This window comes from Nelusetta ayraudi, unplaced genomic scaffold (genome assembly GCF_046127955.1).
Source record: "Nelusetta ayraudi isolate G7.1 ecotype Tasmania unplaced genomic scaffold, CSIRO-AGI_Nayr_v1 ptg000174l, whole genome shotgun sequence".
Taxonomy (NCBI): domain Eukaryota; kingdom Metazoa; phylum Chordata; class Actinopteri; order Tetraodontiformes; family Monacanthidae; genus Nelusetta; species Nelusetta ayraudi.
In genome coordinates, this window is record NW_027466223.1 from 46347 (window position 1) to 72782 (window position 26436).

The 26436-nt window shown below is 45.2% G+C and overlaps 1 protein-coding gene across 1 annotated transcript in view; it reads right to left on the bottom strand.

Annotated features, from left to right (window-relative positions):
• The window catches only part of LOC142880891 (partitioning defective 3 homolog), a 230543-nt gene that overhangs the window by 38026 nt on the left and 166081 nt on the right, over positions 1-26436 (bottom strand). The window contains exons 13-15 of the mRNA XM_076014870.1: positions 17572-17760; positions 17272-17442; positions 2630-2768 (exon numbers count right to left, since the gene is read on the bottom strand). Coding sequence (XP_075870985.1) covers positions 2630-2768; positions 17272-17442; positions 17572-17760 — 499 coding nt within the window. The remainder of the gene's footprint in view (positions 1-2629; positions 2769-17271; positions 17443-17571; positions 17761-26436) is intronic.

Genomic DNA, 26436 nt, shown 5'->3' on the forward strand with positions numbered 1-26436 from the left:
ATCGATGGAACAGCAGGCGCACCGCCGCTACTTCTCAGGTGGTGCCGTGCAGCTTATGGATACAGAATTAACCGGAGCTCTAAAACAACAGAGTTAGAGAGTCTTTTTTTGGAGAAAGCTGACAGCCTGCCACGGGGAAGTCGGAGGCAGGTTAATCAGGGCAACGAAAAAAGAAAAAGAAAAGGAAGACTCGGAAGAGAAAGCTCAAGAAAACAAAACAAAGAAGGAGTTGACGATTTCTCGCCCGGAGGAAAGAAATAAAAAAAAAAAAAGACGGAGTTGAAGACGTCGGGCTGACACTCAGCAGAAGTTCGACTGCAAAAGCTCAGCGCTTTCAAATCCACCACATCACCACCACCCGCCCCCATCCCTCCAACTCTTGAGACGTCTCCTCATTTGATTCTCAACCCGGAGGATGAGACGAGCGTCGGTTTGCCCTTGAAGTTCCGGAAACTTTTCCCATTGATTATGGCGCTTTGATGGCAGCCACGCCTCGCGAAAAGGCAAGACGAGGAGGGGGGGGGGGGGTAAATAAGAGGTAAAACAATTTGAGCGCACTTGACTCGTGATGGAGAGCGAGCGAGCGAGCGAGAAAGACTAAAAAGAGGGAGGCGCTAGTTGCAAATGAGACAAAGTGAGATGGAGGGATAATAGATGGAGGTGGAGAGAGTGGCAGGCCATGAACCCCCGATTGATCCGGAGGCTTAATTAAGCATCAGATGCCTCTGACACAGCCTGGGGATCCCTCTGTGATCAGTGGCGGAGCGGAGCGGCAGCACTCTGGGGGGGAAGTCGGCCAGGCCGGGACGGAGGAAGAAAAGAGCAGCAGAGGGAGGAATGTGGGAAGCGAGGGCAGAGAGTGTGGATTGCAAATCCATTCCTTCTGAGTGGGCGAGTGGAAGGGGAAGGGGAAGGGATTGGCGGAGGAGATGAGAGAGTTACTGGGCGTAAACATTTGTTTTAATCAGGAAAAAATGTTTTTTCTTAATCCAGTTTGGTGAATCCCAAAGCTGAAATTTTAGATTTTGTGAATCTTTTGGCGTGTCGATGTAGCTTCACAGTGCCGTAAGTGTGAATGTCGATTGCACAAGCATGCTGGCATGCTAATGTGAGCAACGACCACGCTAGATAATTTCACTGGGTTGTCAGACAGGCCCCTCCTGTGTGAATGCAGAGGTGCATCTTTTCACTCTGAAATTTCCTTTTTTTTTATTTTTATTTTTTTTTTTATTTCATTTCTTTATATCTGACAATGATGGAAAATTGCTTGTAGCTCCTTTCGAGTATAATAACGGATGCGTGCATTCTGGAACATCTTTTATTGTGTGTAGAAAGAGAAAAACACAGCATTAATTTGTTGTTATTGTCGTTTGTTTGTTTGTTTGTTTTTTCAAAATTAAATACGTCCTCCCTAAGCTGAGGCAATCACCTTTTCTTCCATCCGCGCGCGCGTACGTACGTGATCGGTGCCGTCGATGCTGAGATGACAGCGGCGACTGGCCGAGGGATTAAATTGCCAATTCTAATATACCTGCCGAGACGAGATCTCAGCCGCTGATGTCAACTGGGCAGAATGGGAATTGACCCAATTGAAGCCAGTCGGCGGACGAGTGAAGGCGGAGGGGATTGGGGATGACGTTAATCCCTGGGAGGGCAGCTAAATGGGAGAATTGGCGTATGAATGAAGCGTGGAGGCGGTGGTGAGGCTCAGAGAGGTGAGGCTCAGCAGCCTCGATGACAGTTTGCAAACACTGATTCGCTAGATAACTATATATATATATATGTATATGTATATATATATATATATATATATGTATATATATGTATATATATATATATACATAAATACATATATATATATACATCCATATATATATACATATACATATATATATACATACATACATACATACATACATATATATATATATATATATATTTTTTTTTTTTTTAAAGGGTGTGACAACATTAAATTGTGGCGATAATTTTCATTTAAGTGAAAAGCTGTCTCGCCGGCGCACTTCTATTCGTGACCTAAGGGGGCAGTAATGAGCCTTTGCCGTGTCTAGCCTGCAAAAAAAAAAAACTGAGCACAAGAAAGAGAAGGAACTGGCGACGACCACCTCCAAATGATGTCGCGGTACCGCCGAGACCGCCGAGTGGCACTGGCTGCTCACCGAGGCGGTCGCGAGACGGGCTAGCGTTAGCCACGGGAGAGCACTCGGGCGAAGGCGGAGGAAGGTGACGAGGTCTGCGCAAACAGCCTTTGGTGTTTATTCACGGAAATCGACACTTCCAACGTTACCCTCAACATTTCGAGTTCAGTCTATGTTTGCACTTTAAAAAAAAAAAAAGAGAGAAAAAGAAATACCTAATTTTGTTTGTTTAATGGAACTTATGTGTGCAAGTTATAAAACATTTTAAAATGCCTCGGCGATGTTTTGTAACTTTGTTCAGTCATATATTTTGTCATTTTAGTTTGCTTAAAAGTAATGTGAACTCGTGTAGTTAAGTTTAGCGAGCAACCACCAAAAAAAAAACGAACTTCTTGCGAAAGGGAGGGAAGACAAATGTACCAAGGAGGGTGGTAGGGTAGAGGCTAGGTAGGGTAAGAGTGCAGGGTGCTCACCCATGCGTCCCATCATGCTGGGCAGGGGCGTCGAGCTGCTGCTGGAGCCGTCGATGCTGTCGTACAGCGAGTGGGAAATCCGGCGCTCGTGGTTGTCTTGCGAAGGGTTCGCCTGCTGCTCAGCAACCGGAGGGGTCTCCTGCGGGGGTCCAAAGAACAGAGAGGAGGGCTGAAGGTTACAAAAACAACAAAAGGAAGAAAGAAATTGTACCAAGAAATTGCCTTATTTTATCATTGCACTGTCTGTTCAACGCTCTTTCTTCAAAGGTCGGGACAAAAGAAAGTGCTGCACAAACTTTCAAAGCGAGACCATTTAAGAACATATTAAAGAATAGCGAGCATATAGGTACGTACATAAATATACATATATGCGTCAAACATTCAGCTCACATGACCAATGACGAGCTGTCTCCACTGTTTGCATGTTCGCACATGTTTCAAAAACAAGGCCGGGAAATTAGACCTTGCCCAACAGTATACTTATTAATTTGCCCCAAATCAATCAATAGTTTTTGTTTTGTTTTGTTTGTGTTTTTTTACAAAAACCTTCAAATGCTTAATTTAATGTCATTCTTATTTGAACGACTATTTTCAAGTGTTCAGATGCGAAACCACTCCAGGGACCAGATTCATCTTTGAAATATAAAATATTGGATGTTACTACTGTTACTACCGTTCTTAAAAGAAAAAAAAAGTAGTATGCACATATGTTTCTGCAGACATTTTATGACAGGTGGAGGAAGCAAAATTCATTGATTTATTTTTTTTTTTTATCATCGACAAGCTCGAGACACAAATTGGTGAAGATAAATCCTGCTTGACACGGTATATCGTTTATTTTTCTTCCATTAAAAAAAAAAAAAAAAATAGAAAAAGCTCTGTGAAGTCTACACACTGCGGTCGCAATCAATAATCCAAAAACACGGAACGTTTGATCTGAGCTTAAGGTCAGTATTTTCCGCCTCAGCAGTGTGAAACGGCCGGAGCTGGGTAAAGCTCCGTGGATTTTTCCATAGGCCGACGCGCGGCCTCCCTCAAACTGTGAGTCCCGCTAAAACGCCCCGGTGGAATTTGCCATTCGCTCAATATTTCCCGTCCTGCTGGTTCCTGAGCCCGCGCGGTGCACTCGGGCAAACGTGTCAGTCTCGACACCGCGGCTCCTCTTTGGATGTCCGACCAGCGGGCACAGATAAAAAAAAAAAAAAAAAAACGTCCCGTCCGCCGAGACGACTTTCGCAGGAGACGAACGGGATCGGTATTCAAAGGGAGCGGTGAGAGGAAAAAAAAAAAAAAAGAAAAAATCTTAAGAGTCATGTTCAGACTTGGGGAATTGAGTTTAAGCCTTGACCTTGGGGTTTCCCCACAATGCTCCGCAGCAACCCGTGGGCAACCGCGGGAATGAAATGGACTCCCGGTGCAGGGCCTATTACGGATATCTACCCTCGCAGCCGGGGGAAGTCTTGCAAGGTTAAGTTTTATACCTTAAAGCGAGCGCTAAAACACGGGGGCTGTGGCAAATATTGATTTTTCATAACGCCCGCCCGGCTCGCGCGGGAAGTTAAAGCTCCTGTGAAGGTTCGCGAGAGAAGACACCAGAGACCGGGGGCAGACAAGGAAAGGAGGAAGAGATGTTGGGAGTTTTAACGGAGAAAAAACTGAATGGAGGAGGAGGAGGAGGGAGGACTCTCAGATCTCTGCAGTTGGGCGCTGCCGAGTCGCCTTCTCGTGGGAGACAGGATATGAGGGGGGGGAGGGTGGGGAGGGTGGGGAGTTTCGGGTTAAAAAAATAATATCGTCAAAGCTGGTCGGAGCATAGAGGGAGAGCAGCTGAGCTAAACGTGGAAACAAAACCGAGCGACGCACGGACGGGAAGAGACCCGAGCGAAGAGGATCTCCGGCAGTGCGTCTCTCTCGGCGCCGAGCAAACTTATTTTCCAAAATATTAATTGGCTTCTTCGGCAAATAGGGTTTCAATAAAGTTAACACGGGGGCAAAATGCCCGCAAAATTTAATCTCTGTGTATCCAGTGTTAATTAATTGTGTGCCCGCGCATGCTAATGCCGCATCTCATCACGCCCGTTTGTTCGCAAAGTTTTACAGACTTTGACTTGACGAGACGACAGACGCTCACGCGCTACGCTTGCAAGCTATCCCCGGGCCGGGGGCGCGTATGCAAAACGCCACAGTGTATCGAAATAGTACTTAGTGTGGCTGCGTTTTGCTGAGGCGGCGCCTTATCGCGCTGAGCGAATCAGCTGCTGCCCCCCCCCCCACACCGAGGCTACGTGGTTTTTACGTCACATAATTCTCGTTTCCTTCGAGAGTTTATTTTCGCAACGTCATCGCCAAACAAATGAGACAGCGCCCCCATCTGGCTGGGTGTATCTCACTTCGGGTCGCCTGGGGCCCTCTGGAAACCTCCACTGCACTGTGCAGATAAACCGGCTCTTTTGTTCGACATCGGACGTGGATTTTTCTTCAGCGTCTCGGAAAGGAGGATCACTCGCCGCCGCCACTCCTCAGCATCTCATCTTGTGTTTAATCTACCTTAATCCAGTCATTCTCAGAGTGGATTAGCCTGTTGATTTAGGCAGATTGCCCAGGACTGCGTCTCTCACCCAGGGCCCGGCCGCAAGATCAACTACGCTCCGGCTCCGGCCGGACTTGGACGTGTCGGAATCAATGTTTCCATTTATTCCCCCCATCCGTCAAGCACGAGTGTCGTGCACGGGGCCGTGGAACCCGTGCACATGTGTCATCCTGATTGGCCAGCAGGCGGCATGCGACCGTCCCTTACCACTGCAGCAGGGCGGCCATGGGAAGCATGCAGCGTGGTGGACAGAGCAGCTCTTGAGGTGTCAGCCGGGGCCAATAATCTGTAGTCCACGGCCGTTCCCTGGTCACAGCCCGGAGCTATGACCCTAATCCAGTCAAACTCACCCGTAATGCCATAATTACAATCCTTAAGCTTCGGCATCCGAGCCCCCAGGCACAACTCACCTCTTGAGTGACCACATACCCCCGCTTTTATTGGCCTCTCACATCCACCTAGAGCATCTTCTAAAGCCGGAGCTTTCCAAAATGACTTTCCCCCACTTCTGGTAGTTGAGAGGTGGCGAGCAAAGTTTGCTTTCACACAAACACACAAAAGCACGACCGCACAACTATGGAGACACTCCATATATTTTGTCATTTTTCATATACATATATATATATATATATATATATATATATATATATATATATATATATATACATATATATATATATATATATCATATATATCATATATGGACAGTATATAGTATCAAACATAAAACACACACACACACACACACACACACACACACACACACACACATACACATACACACACACACAGTTAAAGTATGTAACTGTTTTGGAACGTTCCAATGAAAATGAAAAAATGTAATATTTCCACAAAGGAATTATTATTGTCCTCTCCAATTTTTCCTAGAGTTTAAGAAACACGATAAATATCTTGATAAGTTACATACAGAGCAGGGTAAAAAAAAAATTATGATATAATAATCGCAAGTTAACTCACGGACACTCATGCCATTAATGGCGATTAAAAAATGTAATCGACTGACAGCCCTAATATGCACACACACACACACATATATATATATATATACATACATACATACATACATATATATATCTATGTATAGCTTACATAACAATCCCTTGAGTGAATTGCTCCCTGGTCCCCGGTTTATCCCCCATTCAGTTAAGCACCGCTATTTACTTTGACAACAGAGGAGCCACCGACTCCCAGACGTCACGATCTCGCCGTGCTCCAATCAGTCCCCATTAGGACGGAGGTGGGCTGGAGTCGACACACATTTCTCCTCCCCCCTCTCTGCAAGCTGGCATCCCGGTGCTTTAAAAAAAAAAAAATCTCCCTCCGCAGTGGTCAGCTCAATACTAATAAAACCATAATTTACAAGGCCAGGGTTCTGATTGATAGCTCTCTCAAGGCTCTATCGATCAAGCCCTCTCCAGTCAAAGTGTGCATCTTTTGTTGGGGCCGTTCACTTCCTTCCCCCCTTGTCCGCCCGCATTAAACGTCTAACAGGAATGCATTTGGCACGGACCGCTAACGGGGGGGCCATTGGCATGCCGGGGAGACAACTTTGCTGCTCGCAAATGTACGGACTGGAGCGGCAGCGTCTGCTCTGCTGCCGGTGGGGCGGCCAGGTCTGCAACGTGAGGGAAACTGTTTTCGCAAACTCGGGCTGCACTTTTACTGTTTACTGACAGCCTGATCGATGTCTTGCAAGCTTAAGTGATTTGTGGGTTTCTTTTTTTTTTTTTTTTTCTTCTCGTCACGAACTGAGCTTAAAAAAAAACCTGTGTTTTTACTATTAGCGGGCGTAATGGTCAGAATGACAACCCCCCCCACCCGACACTGACTAGGCATTACATATAATCCATTAGAACTCTTTCCTTGTGCTTTGTTGAAGAGCAGTAAGCAAATTAAGGAGCGATTTTTGCACTTGATCGTATATACACACAAAACCCGATCGAACTCATCAGCATTGCCATTAAGCATTGACTAATAAAAGACAAGAATTTCTTTTTTTCACATTAAAAAATTTTTAAAAAAAAAACACCAAACAAACAAACAAACAAACAAACAAACAGACAACGAAGCAACAGTGCAGCAACTCTGAGACATAGAAACTCAAAGGCGCAGAAACGGCCGCCACGAAATCAAATCTGCGATTTAGTTTTTTGTTGTTGTTGACAAGTCACAGAGTGTTGGAGCGTCTCCGTGAGGCCTGTTTCTTATTTCATGATTGCCGCAGCTTCTTGATTGGCAAGTTGCAGTGCAACTGTCAAGGAGGGCAGGCAAACAACAAAAGGAACGCCGCGAGACAAGCAGCCTTTCAGAAACAGTCGATGTCTCCGGGAGCCCCCGAATCATAAATAACCGCACACAAAATGCACCGGGTGTGTGTTGGGTGGGTTGGGGAGGAGGGGGCGGGGGGGCGCGTATGATGAATTTTAACAAACTTGCTTATCATTAGCCCGTCTGCTTTTAGAGGCCGTCGCCATAAATATTACCCCGCGCTATCGCCAACGGGTTGCGGCGACAGACGGGAGGCGACCATCAACCACCGAGTGAGAAAGTTCACAAACAGGACGGTTGGAGGCGCCGGCGTAAAAATTCATCTCATTTTATTGGCATAACCGTAAATCTCCGCGTTTGCCGCTATCTGGGCTTCCAGATAATCCCTCTTGTGTTGTAATGGCTTCTGATAATGTGCCATAATAAGCCGTCTTCATTTTTCTTCCCGTCTAATGGTCCATTTGTCAGTTTTGACAGTGGCTCACCGCCGAAACGGGGGCAGCTGATCCAACATGGATTTGAGGCTTGGCACGTCGTCCGTTCATTTATTTCTTTATTTATTCCTCCCCCCCACCTCCCCCCGTTTGGATTATTGGGGTTTGTCTTTCACTTTGCACTACTTTTTCGGAAAAGAATTGAACTGAACGCCCAATTAGTACATTCTGGCGTATACATGAACAGACACATATTTTGGGCCCGGTGGGACATTCAGAGGGATTTGAGGAACTCAAAAGGAAGGAAGGAAGGAAGGCAGAAAAGGGAAGGAAGGAAGGAAGGAAGGAAGGAAGGAAGGAAGGCAGAAAAGGGAAGGAAGGAAGGCAGGAAGGAAGGAACGAAGGAAGGAAGGAAGGCAGAAAAGGGAAGGAAGGAAGGAAGGAATTAGTACGTTCTGGCGTATGCATGAACAGACACATATTTTGGGCCCAGTGGGACATTCAGAGGGATTTGAGGAACTCAAAAGGAAGGAAGGAAGGAAGAATGTTTGTTTCAATCTGTTTTATGGATGTGGTTTTAATATGTGGTGTGATTTGATTTGATTGACGTGAACCATCGGTTGTCCGCGTGGTGAACTTCATTATCAGGTACGGCGTCTCCTCGGCGTGCGTTAGCTGAGGTTCACCCAAGGGTGGCGCCGGTTTGCCAGCGTAGCATGTAATTAGCTGCCCCAGTTTTATGCTTGGTCCAAAAAAAAAAAGTTTTCACTTTATCAGCGGGAGCGCTTTCACTTGACGAGTGTAAGTAATATGAACGCATAATCACTTTATCTGACATGGCGTTGCTATGAAATTGTGAAATTTGAACACATTAATATTACATAACATTGAGAGCACTGCTTGAATATAAATTGCCGGGTCCTATGCCATGTACCATCTCGGAGGCAAACATCCATACAAGCTGTGCCAGCAAAGGCCAAAATGTCCATACGGGAAATATGGCACAACCCTGGAAAACCCATGGTAGAAGGCATTAAACCAAAAAACAAAAACCACAAAATAATAACAGATAAATAGACCTCAGAATGCAGGAAATTGAAAAGCTGCTGTGGCAAAAAAAAAAAAAAAAAAAAAAAAGCACATATTTGCCTGTTTCCTCACTCAGGTACTGAGTAATGAAAAGAGCCGGCACTTGACAAATGAACTTCCAAATTCAATTTACATCTGGATAGTTCATCCCGGATTAGTCTGTTTGTCTCGACTGAATGTGCCGAGCGTTAATCAGCAGGATTTCAGCCAATTACAACTCAGTGCCAACACAAAGTCAGATTCTCTTTTTTTTGTCAAACTTTGATGAATAAACTTTTTTTTTTTTTTTTTTTTTTTTTTAATTTTGCAAAACACTGAAATGGTTGGAGTGATTATTTTTGTATTTGAATCTGTATTTCAAAAAAAAATGAAAGCATAATTAATGTTTGTGTTCCTGTTATTAAAATTCTGTGAAAAAGAAAATATATTAATCATCTTGCAAACCAAAACGTTGTGTTGTGCAGTTTGTGGTGCGGACAACTAGGATGAGAAAAACTATAGTCCATGCATTGACACCTTCACGCTTCCTCAGTGTATGCAGTTATTTAGTGTAAACCAACCAAATTTATTTTAAAAAATAATAAAATGAGCACAATGCTAATGTTACAACTTGACAAATATGTCTGTATTCAGCCTATTTAGCCAAAACAATCCACTGAAAATGATGTTTTGAGCTTATGCTAATGCTAGCATATTCAAGAGTCGTTCATACAACATAGAAAAAAGCATTTTCACTGATGGCACCGCTGTTGGGTCGTGATGGCTGCAGTCATAAATAATAAAATTGAGCACAATGCTAATGCTAGAACTTCAGATATGTGCCTGTATTCAGCCTATTTAGCCAACACAATCCACTGAAAATGACGTTTTGAGCTTATGCTAATGTTAGCATCGTTTCGAGCCTTTCGTCCAACATTGCAACAAGCGGTTTCACTGCTGGCACCGCTGTTGGGTCGTGATGTTTTGCAGTCACATTACAGGTTTATACACTCATGTCACACACCAGTGTGTTTTTCAAGCTAGCGTCAACATTTCACAGTTGCAACTGCATAGAAGGTTTAACGCTTGTCAAAAAAACAAAACAGATACTGGCTATAATTTACTGGGAGCAAATAAGTGTCTTATGCAACACCTTTCAAAAACTTTGAGTTTTAGAAGTTACGCCCTGGTGGTCGGAATTAAGTCAAACAAAAACAGATCCACGCTGAGATTCAGCGTCATCGGGAAAGTTTCTTTTTCCGAAAGACTGAACACAGTACACGTGTGAACGAGGAAAATTTTATTTTCCAGTTTTAAAGACGTTTAATAACTTCACTTAAAGAACAGATACGCCTTTTGATTTTCGTCTCCGTCGGAAGGAAGGAAAAAAAAAAAAAAATTACGCAGGAGGATGCAAGGCCGGAAAAAATAATTGAAAAATGAAAATGACTTTTCATGAATTGATTTGCTTTAGCACATGTGAGGACGTATTAATAGAAACTCAGATATAGAGAGGGAGGAATTACAGTCTCCGGAGCAGCAATGCAATTACGCCGCTTCAAACAAATTGCCGGTGACCAATCACATCGCCTGAATATGTGGGGCAGGACGGTAGTTACTCAGACGAGGGCTATCTGTAGAAGCGGGGCATGGGGAAGAATTCTTCTTTCTTTTTTTTTTTTGCTCTGCAGATGTGTGAAAATATGTTTATGTGCACAGTAATTAGTTCCGTCTCCCTCTCTTTCTGCAATTGACTGATTGCACTTACATGGCATTAGAAGAAAGTTCGCTGTGGCTTTTCGACGACTTTTGGCTGCCGATAAAAAAAAAAAGCACACATTAGCTTGCAACGCGGATAACTTTATTTATTTATTTATTTATTTATTTATTATTATTATTATTTTTTTTACTATTTGTGCATGGTAAATATTTTTCTACCAAAACAAAATGAGAAGAATCTGTGAGGTGGGGAAAAAAAGATTGTATCCGGGTCATGGAGACCTTCTGGGCCCTGAACTATATTAAAACATTCTCCATAATGCTTTGTTAGCCATGAATGCATCCTTAATCACGCTCAAGTGGTTTGCTTTTTAAGGGGGGGGGGGGGTTTCAAGGTCAGTGTTGTTATTTTATCCCAAGGCAAAGGCCCTGCATTAATAGCAGTATAAATAGAACAGGTACTCCATTTCAGACAGCGGCCGAAGACATAATGCCAGCAAACCGGCACTTTGTCTGGGAAACCTTGTGCTATTTGAGGCAAGCGCTCCCTCTGACTGCAGAAGAGGAAACACCACGTGCACTTGTAAAGGACAGGACTCTCCAATGGCTGCATAAAAGCAATCAAGCACCCGCCCCATATTTTATGATAAGAATTCCGTCTCGTACAGGAGGACATTGATTGCCGTGGACAAATGACGGCAGTGAACCGGTAACTTCTGAGCCAAAAAGTGGCGCCTTTTCATATTCTGCTGGGTAAAACTACTACTTGACTACTCTCGTGTCGACCTTTGCACGCTGACAATACTCTAAATCAAGTACTCCAGTGGAAGAGATACGAGGGGATGCAAAATCTGCAGAATTGTTCCAACTTTAAATTGGACATAGCTAAAGAACAGTGGAAGAAAATAGATACTACACCGCAGTATTGCAATATATACCTGCTGTACACGTGCGTGGACACCACATTTTCGGGCTGACTAGACCACAATATCAAATGTTGGGTCGACAAGGGCCCGGTGTCCACGTACGAGAACATTATACTGCCGCCTAGTGGTGGTTGAAGGGTATAACACATCGCGTGTTAGATTCAAGATGGCCGACAACCCGTCCCAGAAGTTCAGATGGCTCCTCCCATTCCAAACGTCGACCAGGTAAAAAAAAAAATTCAAACTAATTTCACGGTTGATTCTCGCTTAGACGTGTATGGAAGTGTTCAATGTTTGTTATGGAAGTCGAATTTCGCAAAATGTGTATAAATATGTATAATCTCATATATGGACATCGTTTTTCTCAGAAACTATGTAAATGTAAAAAGATAATTCTTTGTTTTTACACTCATCAGATCCAAATTAGCCTAAATATCAAAGAGGAACTAAAAATGCATGCTTTGCAAGAGTTCGGGTCTTAGGAGGATACAGTACTGCAGTAAAATAAACAGTATACTGGAATATTGCAGTATATACAGTACTACTGTAAGATATATACTATCCTGCAGTACTGCAGTATACTGTATACAGTACTGTAGTAAAATAGATGCTGTACTGCAGAACTAATTCCTAAATTTTTCCTCATATTTACATTTTTAGCTCAGTAAAAAAAACACAATAATATTACTGCTAATACATTCAAAAGAATTGCCATGAGTTTTTGATTCATTTACATCCCACTCACAATTTGCGTGAGCGTTTTACGTTTTAGGAGGCTAAAGCGGCCGCGCAGTCCCTTCTGCACCTGGCAAGAAATCATCTCCCCGCACGTCTGCAGCCTCCTCTGCTGTAGCCAGCTCTGAAATTCTGCTGAGCGAAAATAAATAAATATATAAATAAATAAATAAATAAGAAAAGAAAATCCTCTTTCAGTTGTCCCCTTCAGGGGTCACCACAGCAAATCACCTGCCTCCACCTAACCCCCATCCCTCTGCATCATCTCCTCTCACACCACCACCAAGCAACTTTATTTCCTCCTTCGCTTCCATCCATAAATCTCCTCTTTGGTCTCTTCCCCTGCAGGCCTCCTGCCTGCCTGCCTGCCTGCCTGCGGTTCTGACCTTCCCAGACACGCGTTCCCCCGTCCCACGTCTGTACATGGACAAACCTTCGCAGTCTGACCTCCCTGACTTTATCTCCAGAGCATCAACAACGGTGCGCCGTCCCTCTAATATGCCCGTTCGCGATCCCACCCATCGCGGTCACCCCATAAAGAGAACCTCAATCTAATCTCCGCTGCCTCCGGCTCAACCTCCCGTCCTCGCCAAACTCCATCACCGGACTCGCTACCCGTGTGTGCACCTTTACTTTATTCTTCTTGATACTCTTAATACACTTCACACCGTTCGCACACTCGTCTCCGCACTCTCTGTTGCTAAGGACTTGAAAATCCTCCTCCTTCTTTATGCCTACTCCATGCGACCTCACCGTTCCACTTGGGTCCCTTTCCCACGCACGTGAACTCACCTTCCCACATTATTAAATAAGTAGATAAAGGACATTCCAAGCAATGCTGAAGTAGGAACGTAACGCATTGCCACCATCGTACTTATTGCGAAGTCAGGGGGTGACTATCGTGTCATTTCTTCGGTGTTCTTTCTTTACAAGTAACGAGTGATTTAGGCTGCCGTCTTTGCACACTGTGTTATCGCCAGCATCACCGAGTGTCTGCTCACGGCTACTTTGTTGCGTGTCTGAACGCTGGGATGGAATTACAGGAGGACATTTGCAACGATAAGGTTGTGCAACGTCACTTTCAGGTCAATGTCATGACACGAAGTTGACCCGCCCTTCAATCACACTCGCTGCGTCTCCATTACCCCCAAGAATTGCGCAAAAATCTAAACGTCGCAATAAAAAAACTGGTAATGGAAATACTTTTCGGAGAAAACCTCTCAAATATCGCAAAAAGGTTCTTACACTCTCACGAGGTGGATTTTTCATACGTATCGACACAGAGTTACATCGCAAAAGTGTAATGGAAAGACTTTTTTTTTCCTCGCATTTACGCGTCGCCGGACGTCACGTGACCAGTTCGCTTCGAGAGAAAATCGCACGTTACGTTTGGACGGAGGAGGAGATGGATTTTTTTTTTTTTTTTTTACAAGTAATCAAAGAGAAAAATATAACAACCCTTCTTGACGGCAATCAAACGCAAGCGAACAAAAGCAAACATAATTCTGGTAAAATCTCGCAGGACGAGATTCTACGAGAATTACGGCAAATGCGCTTCACGGCATTCAATGGCAACACCTGCAAATCGCAATTGCACTTTGTAACAAAAAAAAAAATTTTTAAATATCACTTTTGTTTTGCCCAAAAACTGTAATGGAAACGCAAGCGAGTGAGTCATTGTTTGGATGTGGCGATTGCAAAACACTGACAACAGCAGAGCTCCCCGAGAGCCCGCAAATAAGCACTCCTTCACCGCAACCCCTTTAACAAAGTTGATAATAATTCAGGCCAGAGAATTGAGCGATGATGATATCAATATAATTTTCATGGAGCCGGTTGGCCTGGATTTGCCGCACCCGTCCAAGCCCCCATCTGTAATGCATTAAGCTCCAGCGACTCCACCAGCGCAGCCTCCCCCTCCCCCCACCACCTCTCACAGACAGTGATGGATCAGATTCATTTCAATGGTGGCCTCTAGTGCTCGCTCCCATTCGGCTGGGTGACAGTGGCAAACTGGTGCAGACTCCCCAACATATCTGCCGAGCCAGAAGAGGAGCGCGAGGTGATCTCGGCCACCAGAGGACCGCGTTGACATTTAGCTCCTGCCTGTTATTTATTTTTTATTTCTTTAGCTAATCTGAGGGTTTTTTTTCCAACGGGGATTCACTTCTTGGTTCGCAATCCAGCCTGCACTCCTGACGTACAGTACATTGCCTGTGGATATTTCAAGACTTCTATGGCACTCCAGCAGCTCCATCGAAACACCATTGTTTTCGCACGACTGTATGACGCAAGGTTTGCACCGCTGCTTTAATTCAACGATATGTTAACGCACAGCCAATGTCACGTCGAGCGCACTTGCTTTATTTCCCTCTCCATGTATCTTAAATAAATATAAAATATCACCCTTGTTTCCACGAGTGACACTTGAGCCCTAATTCTTTATTAGCAGCTCATTTTGCTGTTTTAGGCTCTGTTAGTCTGTGACCTTAACTGTCTGCTCATTGTCAGTCTGTCTACCTGTCTGCCTGCCGGTGAGGGATTAAAGAGGACAGCGGAGTGACTGGACCGGAGCGATAGAGCTCACTGAACCTCGGGGCTGGGTCTTCCCTGGAGGGACGTGTGTCCTCTCCCCCCCTTGTTTGGTGGAGGGGAGCTGTGGGTGAGGGTGGAGGGGGGGGGGGGGGGATTGGAGGATTAGAGAGATGAGGAGGACTGACAAACAGGAATCGCTTACAGAGAAGGCAACAAAAAAAAGAAAAAAAAGAAAAAAGAAATCGGATGGAATCCAAATAATGTGGCTGCACGTGTGCGTCATAAAGAAAAAGGTGATGAGGCCGGGAAATCTTTTACAAATCATCGCCGTCGCTGTGATGCGAAGGATTTAAAATCTGTGTGATTGGACCGCAAGCACGATGTTTACATTGCCCGCAGCAAGAGTGGCGCCGCCTGACACATGAGCTCATTCAGCAAGAAGACTGGCGTTGCTTCATCAACACAGTTTCGAAGGAGAAATTGTCTGAAAGACAGGAAGCCAAACAGCAGAATCGCTTCTTTGCTTCACTTTTTATTGGTTCTTTAAATTTGCTACCAGGAACATTTTCACTGCAAAGGAACCACACCAATCAATCAATCGGGCTTTATTTGTAGAGTGCAACATCAAATTCAAGGGCATCTCAGAGTGCTTTGCACAATCAAAGGGAGACCAGCTGATCAATTCAGAGCGAGCGTGATGTGAGTGACAGTGGCCGGAAGGAAAAAAAAAAAAAAAAACACAAAACTCCGGCAGTGGGAAGAAACCCGGAGCAGACCCGATTCTGGAGGAGCGGACAAATCATAACTCACTATGCAAAATTCCCTTTCTGCGACGGTCATTTATGCCTCCCCGGAAATCAGACATGATCGACCTCAACTTCTTTTGCTTGCTACACTGCTCAGAGAGTGCGAGCCGGGAACACACAGTTCCCCTTTTGAAATGTCACAAAGCCGGGAAGGTTCTCGTTTCCACCCTCTGAGAACAGCCTGTTTTTGTGCCATTCCGACTAAGCATCAGTTCCACGGTGGCCGCTGTTGTTGTTGTGGATGTTTTCTGGGTAGCAATAGGAGGCTTTCACACACAGATAAGTGTGCGGTTTGGATGAAAAGGGAAGATCTGAAAACGAGTGTAATATGGTGCCTCAACAAAACTGCATATTCCAAAATTTAACTTATTTCCCCCGCCCCCCGAAACAATTGTGTTTTTTTTTTTTTATTTAAAAAAAAAATAATAATAAATCTTGTTGATGCAAATTGTTGCACCTGGTTCCAGCTCTGCGTTGGGGACTCAAAAACCAGACAGGCAACAAGAGGACGTGAGCTCCAATTAGTCAGAGTAACGCTAATCAAACCCGATCTACAACTGCTGGCACGTGGACTTCAATCTACAATCCTGGAACAACAGTCACACCGTTTCCCAGCACTTTATCGAAACCGCACCTGCGTTTGTCTTGATGGGGCCCCGAGATAAGTCGGGCGGGAATTAGCTGCGGGTACAACGTGCATTGGATGAAGTTTGAATCCCCTCGCTTTCAATATTTCTCTGACTGCGGCCCAGTGACATGTACACACATGACTGCAATACATATTCCTTTATCTGCCTATCCGACAAGACCATTCCACAGGCCTGCCAATCACAAGTCAGTCGAGTGTTACTCAGATATCATATCAAGGCCTGGCCTTGGCAAGAGAAAAATTGCAGAACTGGACAAGTGTGTGCGCGCGCGTGTGTGCGCGTGTGTGTAAAGTGAGGTGCAGTGTGAGGATTTGCATGGCGGTTTAGTTTCTTCACGCAATGTCTTCCTTTCGCTACCCGGGGGAAGACTGGGCGCCACTGTGCTTCGTGATTCCGTGAAAGTGCAGCTTTTATCCATTCACTACATCATCCATTTGTTAACGGACAGAATTTGAATTGCCTACGTACGTGCGCGCGCGCGCGCGTGGACACCATAGAAGTCAAACGCAGGGTTGTTCTTGGGAGTGGGAGCGTCTTGTGCCACGCGACAAAATGCAAGACACGGCAAGGAGGAACAAGACCCCGTGGCACCGAGACGACAAAGTAGGCATCTTGGCTAGGGGATCTCGCACAGCTGCGTTCCCACGACAGCGTTTCGCAAAAACATAAAAGGTGGCATTTTTGAAATTTGGACAAAGTGCAATTGCGATTGGTGCAGGGGATTCCGTTGGATGGGGTGAAGTGCACACGCCACAATTCTCATAAAATCTCCAGATGCTGCTGTTGCTGTGAGATGCTGTGTGCATCTGGAAAAACTGTATGCGTGCGTGCATGCATGCACATATGTATGGAGACATACGCGGGTACGTGTGTGTGTGTGGTAGGATTACCTCGTCGTTCTTGGACACCAGTCGAGCAACAACCAGCTGGATCATCCCTCGCTTGTTGCCCTCAACCGACATGGACTTGCGCAGCGTTTCCATGGCGTCCTGGTTGGTCATTCCGTTCAGCGGCTCGTTGTTGACGGCGATCAGCTGGTCGTTAACGCACAGGCGCCCATCCTGTACGCGCGTCAAGCGGAGGGCTAGAAAGTTAGGAGCGGCGCGTGCTGTGTCTACGCGCACTGCCGACTGGTGGGCCCAACTGGTTTGAGTCGTGCAACAACAGTGGAGCGATGCGGATTTACTTGCCTTGCTAGCAGCGCCTCCATTAATAATGGACTTGACAAAGATGCCCAGATCGGTGTTGTTCTCCTTGGACCGGTTCCCCTTGACGCTGACGCCGAGGCCTGCCGAGCCCGAGTCGTTCAGCGGGATCTCGAAAGTCCTGAACTCTTGCGCCACGTCTGACGTGAACACCATGTCGTCTTCATCAGACCTCTAATGAAGAGGGGAGGGGGAAGAAAGTTAATTTGCTATGGTTTTGCAAAAATGGATACAACGCTAATGCATTATTAATTGTATTTAAACTGTGACAGAGAGTGGGGAAAAAAAGGGGGGCAAATAATCTGCATAGTGTGCTTGCGGATGCCTGGTTGGCAGTAGAAGAAGAAGAAGGCGGAGGAGACGAAGAAGAAGAAGAAGAAGAAGAAGAAGAAGAAGAAGAAGGAGAAGCAACACACACATCTAACAGCTCTTATTGTTGTTAATTGTCTTTCTTGCTGAGCAGGTCTCTTTTAAATTCCAGTCCAACACCACCTTTTTTGGTACCCGGGCAGTTTGGCAGGACGGTCGGAAACGCTGCAAAAAGGCAGGTAGCAATTTTGGCTCTGAAGCGAAAACTAGATTCCTTTGAACGCTCCTTTGAGGGATAATTGTGAGAAACCCGGCTCTCGTTCTCTTCGCCATCCTGAGGCCCCTTTTTTTTTTTTTTTTTTCTCTCGACGTTTTTCCGCAGCGTCCATGTCGTACAACCCCACCAAGGAGGGGGTGAACAAAGGTTCGTTCCAACTGCCAGGGAGGTGCGATTCGGTTACTGCCGGATGTATAATTTAGCGAGATGGCGGCCCATTTAGCGGGCACTCCTTGTCTCGTCCCCTGACAGTATCCACTGTTGTCTAACAAAGTGTACTTATTTTTCTTCTTGCTTGCGACAGAGAAAAACAACATTGTAGTCGAGAGGAAACAAATAAGAACAAGTAACAACGCAGGGACCGAGAGTGTAGCGAGGTCGAGGGGGCTTTGTGACTCCCGAGCACCAGACAGTACCTGTGACTGGATCCCATTATCTTGTCACGCCCCTTAATGGCATAAATGGCAACCAGACATAAAGCAGGAAGAGCAACGTAATGGTCTCAAGTCGACGGGAACTCTCTCAAGAGCAATTTAATTGCGTGATGTTCAATGGTTGCAACGTTGCTCTGTCCATCAACGCAGACGAGGAGCAGGAATCAGTAGCAGGTCAGAAGTGACCTGCTACCGCTATTTGCAGTATGCGACCACGAGGTGAATCTTTCAAGCACACGATGCATTAATCTCGTAATATGTAAAGGGGCCGGAACCATTGTGCAACACGCAGGGGCATCTGAAAACCGTGTTCAAAAGAAAAGAAAAGAAGAAGAAGAAGAAGAAGAAGAAGAAGAAAAAAGCAAGGTTCATTCTTGGTCTTTTGATAAAAGACCATAGGTCTATAGGTGAATTTTTTTGAACAAATTATTTTACATACTCATAAATGCAAACGTAAGAGGCATGTTTTTAAATGTGAGAATGAGAAAATACAGATATTTGTGTACAAATTTAGGGAGTAAAAGTAAAAAGTCTGTTAAGTGTTTCCAAACCTCTGTTACCAACTCAAACGTTGATATGCAATTAAAATACAATTAATTACGATTGATTAATGAATTACAAAGGCCATAATTAATTTGATTTTTTTTTTTTTTTTTTAATCAAGTCCCACCACTAAAATAAATACATAAATACCTAACAAGATGCAGCTCAGCACAGTTATTCCTGTAGCAGTCACATCCACAGGAATAACGTCGGCAGTTGTCAATCCCAAAACCTTCCAATAAGAAAAAAAAAAAACCTAGAGAGCCCAGGTGCAAGTGCCCTTCACAGTCACAGTCGCTCAGATAAAGACTGAGGCGGAGCAAAGCAGGAAAAGACAGTGGTGAGGAGGTGTTTTCTTTTTTTTTTTTTTTTCTTCTTCTTTTTTTTTTTCCTCACCCAAGAGGCTGAGGAGTTATTAGGATGCAGCGGTGCATTCAGGTGGAGGCTCTTTTCAACACCCTCTGACTGAGCCCCTATTCTCCAGACAGCCACCCCTCCCCCACTCACCCAACCCCCATTTTTTTTTTTTTTTTTTTTTTTTTCCTTCTCTCCAACCTGCTTTCGAAACGGAGGCGCCTCAACTCCGCACCTCGCAGATTGGGCTTTCTTGTCTTAGCCACCCCCCCGCCCCGGCCCCCCCCGCCACTTTCTTTCGCGCAACTCCTCGGAATTCATTTAATCACTTCGCATCTCGGCACCTCCGGAAGGAGCCGCCGCGTGTCGGGGCGCGACCTTGCCGCGCAGAGTGGATGGCGGGGACAAGGAAACAAGACAAGGCGAAACAATTCATTATCCGCGGGAGGTCGGCAGCGCCGTCCAGGACGACCGCGGCATTAACCAGAGTGGACGTTCCACTCACCTCTTATTAATAACCAAGGGCCTATTCCAGCCCCCCACCCCCCCCCCCCAAAAAAAAATGATGAGAAAACACTGGAGATTGCCCTCGACTGAGCCTGTGACCATAAAAGTGTGCGCCTGTGTGTGTGTGTGTGTGTGTGTGTGTGTGTGTGTGTGTGTGTGTGTGTGATTGACAAAGCACATTCCAAGATGAACAAATAGGGGGAATAACCGCCCACTCAGGGCTGTGTTCCGGGAATAGCTCGGAGCGAGAGCACAGTGTAACATTTTCATCAGACAGGAAACGAGCGCCGCCAGCCAAGAACGAGTTTGTCAGGCTGCCGAGCGGGCGTCCTCGCCTCAGCTCAGGCGGAGCCGGGATTCGACGTCCGCCGAGCGGCGGAAGAAAGAGGGGCCGACGCCGCGAAGCCGAGCGAGCGAGCGAGCGCCGGGGACGACCGAGGGAACGGATGTAAAACTTTGGCGAAGTACGATTTTTTGTTTTTGTTTTTGTTTTGTTTGTTTTCCGCAGAACTTTTTCTCTCTGTATACACACTGGGAGAAGAATCACTTTTTTCTTTTCAACACTGTACCCTGGAAGAACCTCGCGCAAGGAGGGAGGCGAAGTGGCCGTAGCTGCAGGCGAGCAGAACCTTAATCCAGGGAGATCACGTTTACAAACGTCTTCAGGTGGCTACTGGAGAACGTGCAGAATAAAATTGATATAAAAACAGGTGCATACTTCAAAATCAATTCATCTGAATCAGGTCATCAGGTCAATATCAATTTTCAAAGTCAATGCGTGCGATATTCGAAATGGAACCATTTGTGTTTCCACTGTAAACCGACGCAGGTAAGGTAAAGGATGCCATTGCTGCATACGAATATGCAACTTTATCGCTGTATCATTTTTTCTTCCTAGTCGAAGCTGCGCAGGCACAGCGCACCAAACAATCAGGCCCCTGACTTGTTTGCTCTGTGAATGGGCCAGCCAGTTATTACAAACAACGCAGGCGACCTTGCAGCAAGGTAACGCGCTCACAGCCCATCACACAGAACAATGCCTGCTCACTGAGCGTGTTTCTCCCTCGCTTAACTTGCCACGTGCTAAAAAAAAAAATAAGAAAGTTGTGGATTTGGGGTAAAGTGGCCGTCAGACAGACGGAGACACATGGAGAAAAAAAAAAAAAAAAAAAAAAAAAAACGAAACCGAGGTGGGGGGGGGAAAAAAGGGAGAAGAGAGTCCAAATAAGTCGCAATGTTAACCATTCACACATAACCACGGGTCCTCTGCACATCACTGCCTAAAACAATTAACACCGCCGGGGAACTTTGTTCCACAGTTGGACCCGATTCGGTGACATAAAGGTCACTGGGAACAAATTTAAACGCGCTCAAAGAAATCAGCCATGGGTGTAATTGCCAAAAGTGGAGCATGTGTGATAAGTATTGTTACACAAATTTCCTTCGGCGCCGTCACCGCTCGGAACATTTGTTGACAAAAGGGGCTGAATATTAAATGTCTCGCCGGCTTTGAACGCACGCGGCCCTTCTTCAGAGCTAACGTGGGCCGTCGATGGGCTGTTGCACAACACCGGGAAGAAAAGGCGGTGGCAATTATTATTATTATTATTATTATTTTTTTTTTTTTAAATCTAAGGCCGTGCACATGTTGCGTAAGCGCGCTGCGACTTCTCTCCAATCGCAATCGCCGCATATTGGTGGAACCAAAATTGCCTCACAAGGGGCTCCCAAATGAAATTATTTGACAATAAATCTTTCACCCGTTGTACGTGAATTCTTTTTTTTTTAACAAGTAATGGGGACAAACAATGGCTGGACGCGTTACCGTATCCAACAAAGTTGTGACACGTGCTAGATTTATTGGTGCCGTCATGGGCTTGCTCTCACGGGTCCGCAGAATGTGCTGCTCGTTAAAGTTTACTGTCCTTTCCTTGTGGCGTGACAATACTCTGAGTAAAAGCCTAGCAGTGCACTCGTAAAATTCTTGTTGGTTCTTAAGACAAACAAAAACATTTTTTGTGGCTCTCGTTTTCGATTTTTCGCTTCTGTCCCAATCTGGCCACACCATTGGTGAGCCTACGGCGTGTTCTTCAGTGGGTAGCACCTTATGTATGTATGGTATGGTATGGTATGGATATGCCATAAAACATTGCCAGTGGGCAGACCAATCAATGAATACTGGGGAGGTTGTTTTCGTTCTCCAGTGGAAGCTATCACAGGGGTGGGCCAACTTTTTGACTGGTGGGGCCCCAATGGGGTCGAACATTTTGCATTTACGCCAATTGAAAATGAACTCAAGTGTCACAACAGAATCAGTGTCTTTGAAGCTCCACGGTGCTTAGCTCTTCATTGAAAACCCTCTTAAAACACTGAAGATTTTTGATGAAATGCAGCTATTAACTACTTACTATTCGGCGGGCCAGATTAAAAAGCTAAACGGACCGCATATGGCCCCGTGGGCCATCGTTTGCCCGACTCTTGTTCAGAAAACAACGAAGACACCGGCTTTAAATGTGAGTGTACAACCAAAAATCGAACCTTTATTCTATGAGCGACGGGCTTGCACTGAATCAAATAAGACACGCGGATGTTTAGCACCTGAGGACGGATGAATGCAAGGCAGAGCGGATTCACGTCGACAAACAGATGGCCCCCATTTCCAGCGGCGCCGCGTCCGACGGCACAACATCATCGCGTTGAGCTTTTATGTGTTCCGAAAACAGAGGCTGAATCCCGATCGAGAAAGAGCGGCCGCGTCAATGTAAGTGCCCTTTAATTACCTTGTTTATCAGCATATAGCACAATGCTTTGGTGCGCACGCTCCCGTCCTACCCGCGCGCGCTGACAGCGAGTGTAATTATGTGAACAGATGCTGGAAAAGTGCTAAACGAAAACAGGTGGCGTTTGCGAGCGGCGGGGGGGGGAGGGGCGAAATCGTTCACCCGGGGGCAGCGCGGCGGCGTTTTTTTTTTTTTTTTTAACCGCGCTCGGCGGGCGTCGCCGGTCGGTTTCCCGCGGAGAGCGTTTGTGATCTCTGCACTTTGCACTTCATTCCTTTCCATTTGGAGTCAAATAAATCAAGACAAGCAAGGACTCCACGACATTCTTATGGCAGAAGAGCATGTTCAGATAAGCGGGGAATAGGGAGAGGGGTTTTTGTTTTTTTTCCCCAAAGAGCTCTTGGACGTTTCGGAGGGGAGGGGGGAAAATTTTTTTTTAATGGCACTTTTAGCAGAGGGTTTGGATAAATCGACTTTCCAGGAGAGGATTGTTTTTTGGGAGACGGGGAAGAGATCTTTGGTGCCATGGCAACACATTGGAGCCTTCACCCCCCCCCCCCCAAACCACCGTGCCCTATCATTTCAGACATCCGTAGGTATAAAGTGGGGGGAGAGTGACCTCTAAGATGATTTTCCGTCTGCCAAAAGGGTCCTGAAGAGCTCTGCAAAGTCACAGATGCTACGGGTGATTACAGGTTGCCAAACCGCCGCGCTACACTCTTTCCCTCCAAATGGCTTTTCCTGCAATTTGACTTCACCTGAGTTTCAGCCGTGCTTTGTGAACAAATTTCGACCCGGGGGGGGGGGGCTATTTTAAGACACTTACAGAAGCCAGGCAACTTGCTGATTACGCTCAATTATACCTTGGCAGCCGGGGTTTTTTTTTTTTTTTTTTTTAATGGCATTTCAACAATTGGTTATTAAGAAACTGCTGCGAGTCATAGTTGGAAGGAACAGCTAGCTTGCAAGCATGGTCCAATATAGTAAAGGATAAGACACAGGAACGAGCCATTTAATACATAAGCACTTTAAAGGCCCTACATGGAAGACTGTCTCTCCTGATTTATTAGCAAAAGTTGCAACAAATTACATCATCCCTACATTGAAGCATAAAAGCCATTACTCTGAAAGTCATCCAATTATGTTAACACCAAGGGTGTCATTTTTTTGGCATGGGTGCGGATAGCTCATGGCTAAATGCAGCACTGTTTATCACCTTTTTTTTTTTTTTTTTTTTTTTTTTACAGCTGAATAGTACAAATGCTTGATCATCTTTTTTCTGCTGTTGTGGGATTATTCGGAGGTTCAAGTCGTATATGCGATTGTGGAACAATGTAGCACGTTCTGTATTTTTTTTTTTCTTTAATTGTAGCATTTGTTTCTTTCTATGCTAATCGGAACTTCCAAAAGTGCTACTGCATTAAAGTCTTTTCAATTTTTTTATTTCTTTAGATTGAGTGATTTATTTTTTGTCAGTTTTGCTGTTCTGACAGGAAATACAAGATGGACATTTCCCCAAATTGACATCCAAAATCTATTTGAGAAATATGAATATGAGTACAACAGTGAACTTTGATGGAATTATTTGCTAGTTAAGAGTGTCGCAGAACCTTTCGTCTTGTTCTATTTAGTTTGGGAAATTGTCTTGCCAATGTTCACAAGCTGTGTTTAGCAAACAGAATCTCGAGTATGGAAACTCTTCCAATGACACTGATTGGTTCTGGCATACTCACAATAGTCAGATTACAGCTAATCAAAGATGCATCTGGGGAAAATCAGACTCAAAATATCAGCCACCCCAGTTTCTTGCGAGGATATATTAAAAGAACAATAAGGACAAAATTGAATTGTAGCTTTCAAGATGAATGCAGGAGCAAATATTATCAGCTCGGATGATTTTTTTTTTTTTTTTTTCATGCATGAGTATTAGCTTGGCTCTAACTCAACAGACGTGTTTGTCGTTGAATTTCGTTAAAAAAAAAATTAAAAAAAATCGGGGCACAGTGTTTTGTTTGTCTTGTATCAGTTCATTTCTCTCTCTACTGACTTGGTAAATGGATCTCAGCAGCAAAGGAATCAATACAGCCTGATAAGTCCGCACGTCTTTCCAAAAGTAAACTCACCGTTAACAACGGCGGCCAACAAAAGCCCGGCTGCGCGAGAAAATGAAGGCTCGGGCCTCGAGATATCATCTGCTGTGAATAATTGCGCAACAATGGCGGCGATTACCTTGAGCTGAAAGAATGAAGATAATGGAGCTTTAGCCGTACGATGAGTCAAAGGATCCGCTGCGTGCGAACGAGCGGCGCAGAAACCTAAATAAATGGGGTCGTTTCACCCTGGGAAAAAAAAAAAAAAAAAAAAAAATTCACTCGTGGCTCCAAATGCCTGAATTACAGCCTGGTGGTAAAGTCGTGGCTCGCCGTCGGGGGAAGGAGTTTAAAAGCGGGCCACACGGGGTTGACGCTTTACGGAACAGCCAATTATTCCGCCATAATAGTCAGCAACGCTGTCACACATTTGTCTAGCGCGTGCTCAGCATTCGCTCCGGCCATAAATCCGGCGGTTCCATCAATCACGGGGGCCCTTAATTAATTGTGCAATTAAGATTCTTATTGCTTGGCAGATATAGCGGCTAATGGATAAATGACAAGTGCGATATGATCATAAAGAGGGCATTTTAATGTACTGTGTCACCGCTCTTATGCGGCCGACAGCTTTACAATGGTGGTGCGGCCGAGCCCATTTGTTCCCCACAGTGCAAGTGGAAGTAAAACATCTTGTTCGTCTGGAGCCGGGGATTAATGTCGGGGCGGGTGGGGGGTGGGGGGGCAAACTGTTATGTATTATGGCACATGTCGCTATCAAAGCCCATATTCTCTCTCGTTTTTTTTTCTTTCTTTTCTCATCTTTTCAGTTTATGACAATCCATCACATCAATGCCAAGGTCGTATTGAGGGGTTGCAAGTCAGCAGCGAGGGATGACGAGTTTTCAAAGGTTGACGGTAACGGAATAAATGATAAAGTAAATAGTTCCAGATTCTATGCCATCGATTTTATTTTGGTGACTAATAAAGAGACGATTAGACCTACGGTCCGACACCTCCATAAATACCGGACAGCGATTAAACCTTTCAGTCAATCCGTCCCTGCTGGTGGACCTTCCCAAATCTCCACCAAACTCAATGAAATATTGATTCATTAGTGGCAGAGCGCGCGCGCGAGCTCTTCCCGTTCCGTGAACTCATTAACGGTAACAAACTGCTGATAACAGATGGCATTTCTCCGATCTCAACCCCGAGGCAACAGGTGGAATCATTCGTCACCGCTGGCGCGGGGTTACAGAGGAGTGAGTCGCACGGCTGCGCGCGGAGCGTGGCATTTAACGCGGCGACGACGCAAACACAGTCTCTCCTCGGCGCCGGGTGAGGTGAGGCTTGCAGGCTCCAGTGGCGATGGAGTGGATAGCGAGGCGCAGGTGTGCTCAGGTGCACCTTCATTGCTGCAAACGTGTAGGATTAGATTTAGGGCTGTCGGGGTTGACGCATTAATCGCGATTAATCATATACAATCCATAATATGTTTTTTTTTTTTTTTTTTTTTTAAATTTAAATCGCATTTCAAACGTAAGGCCGGGTTCACACCG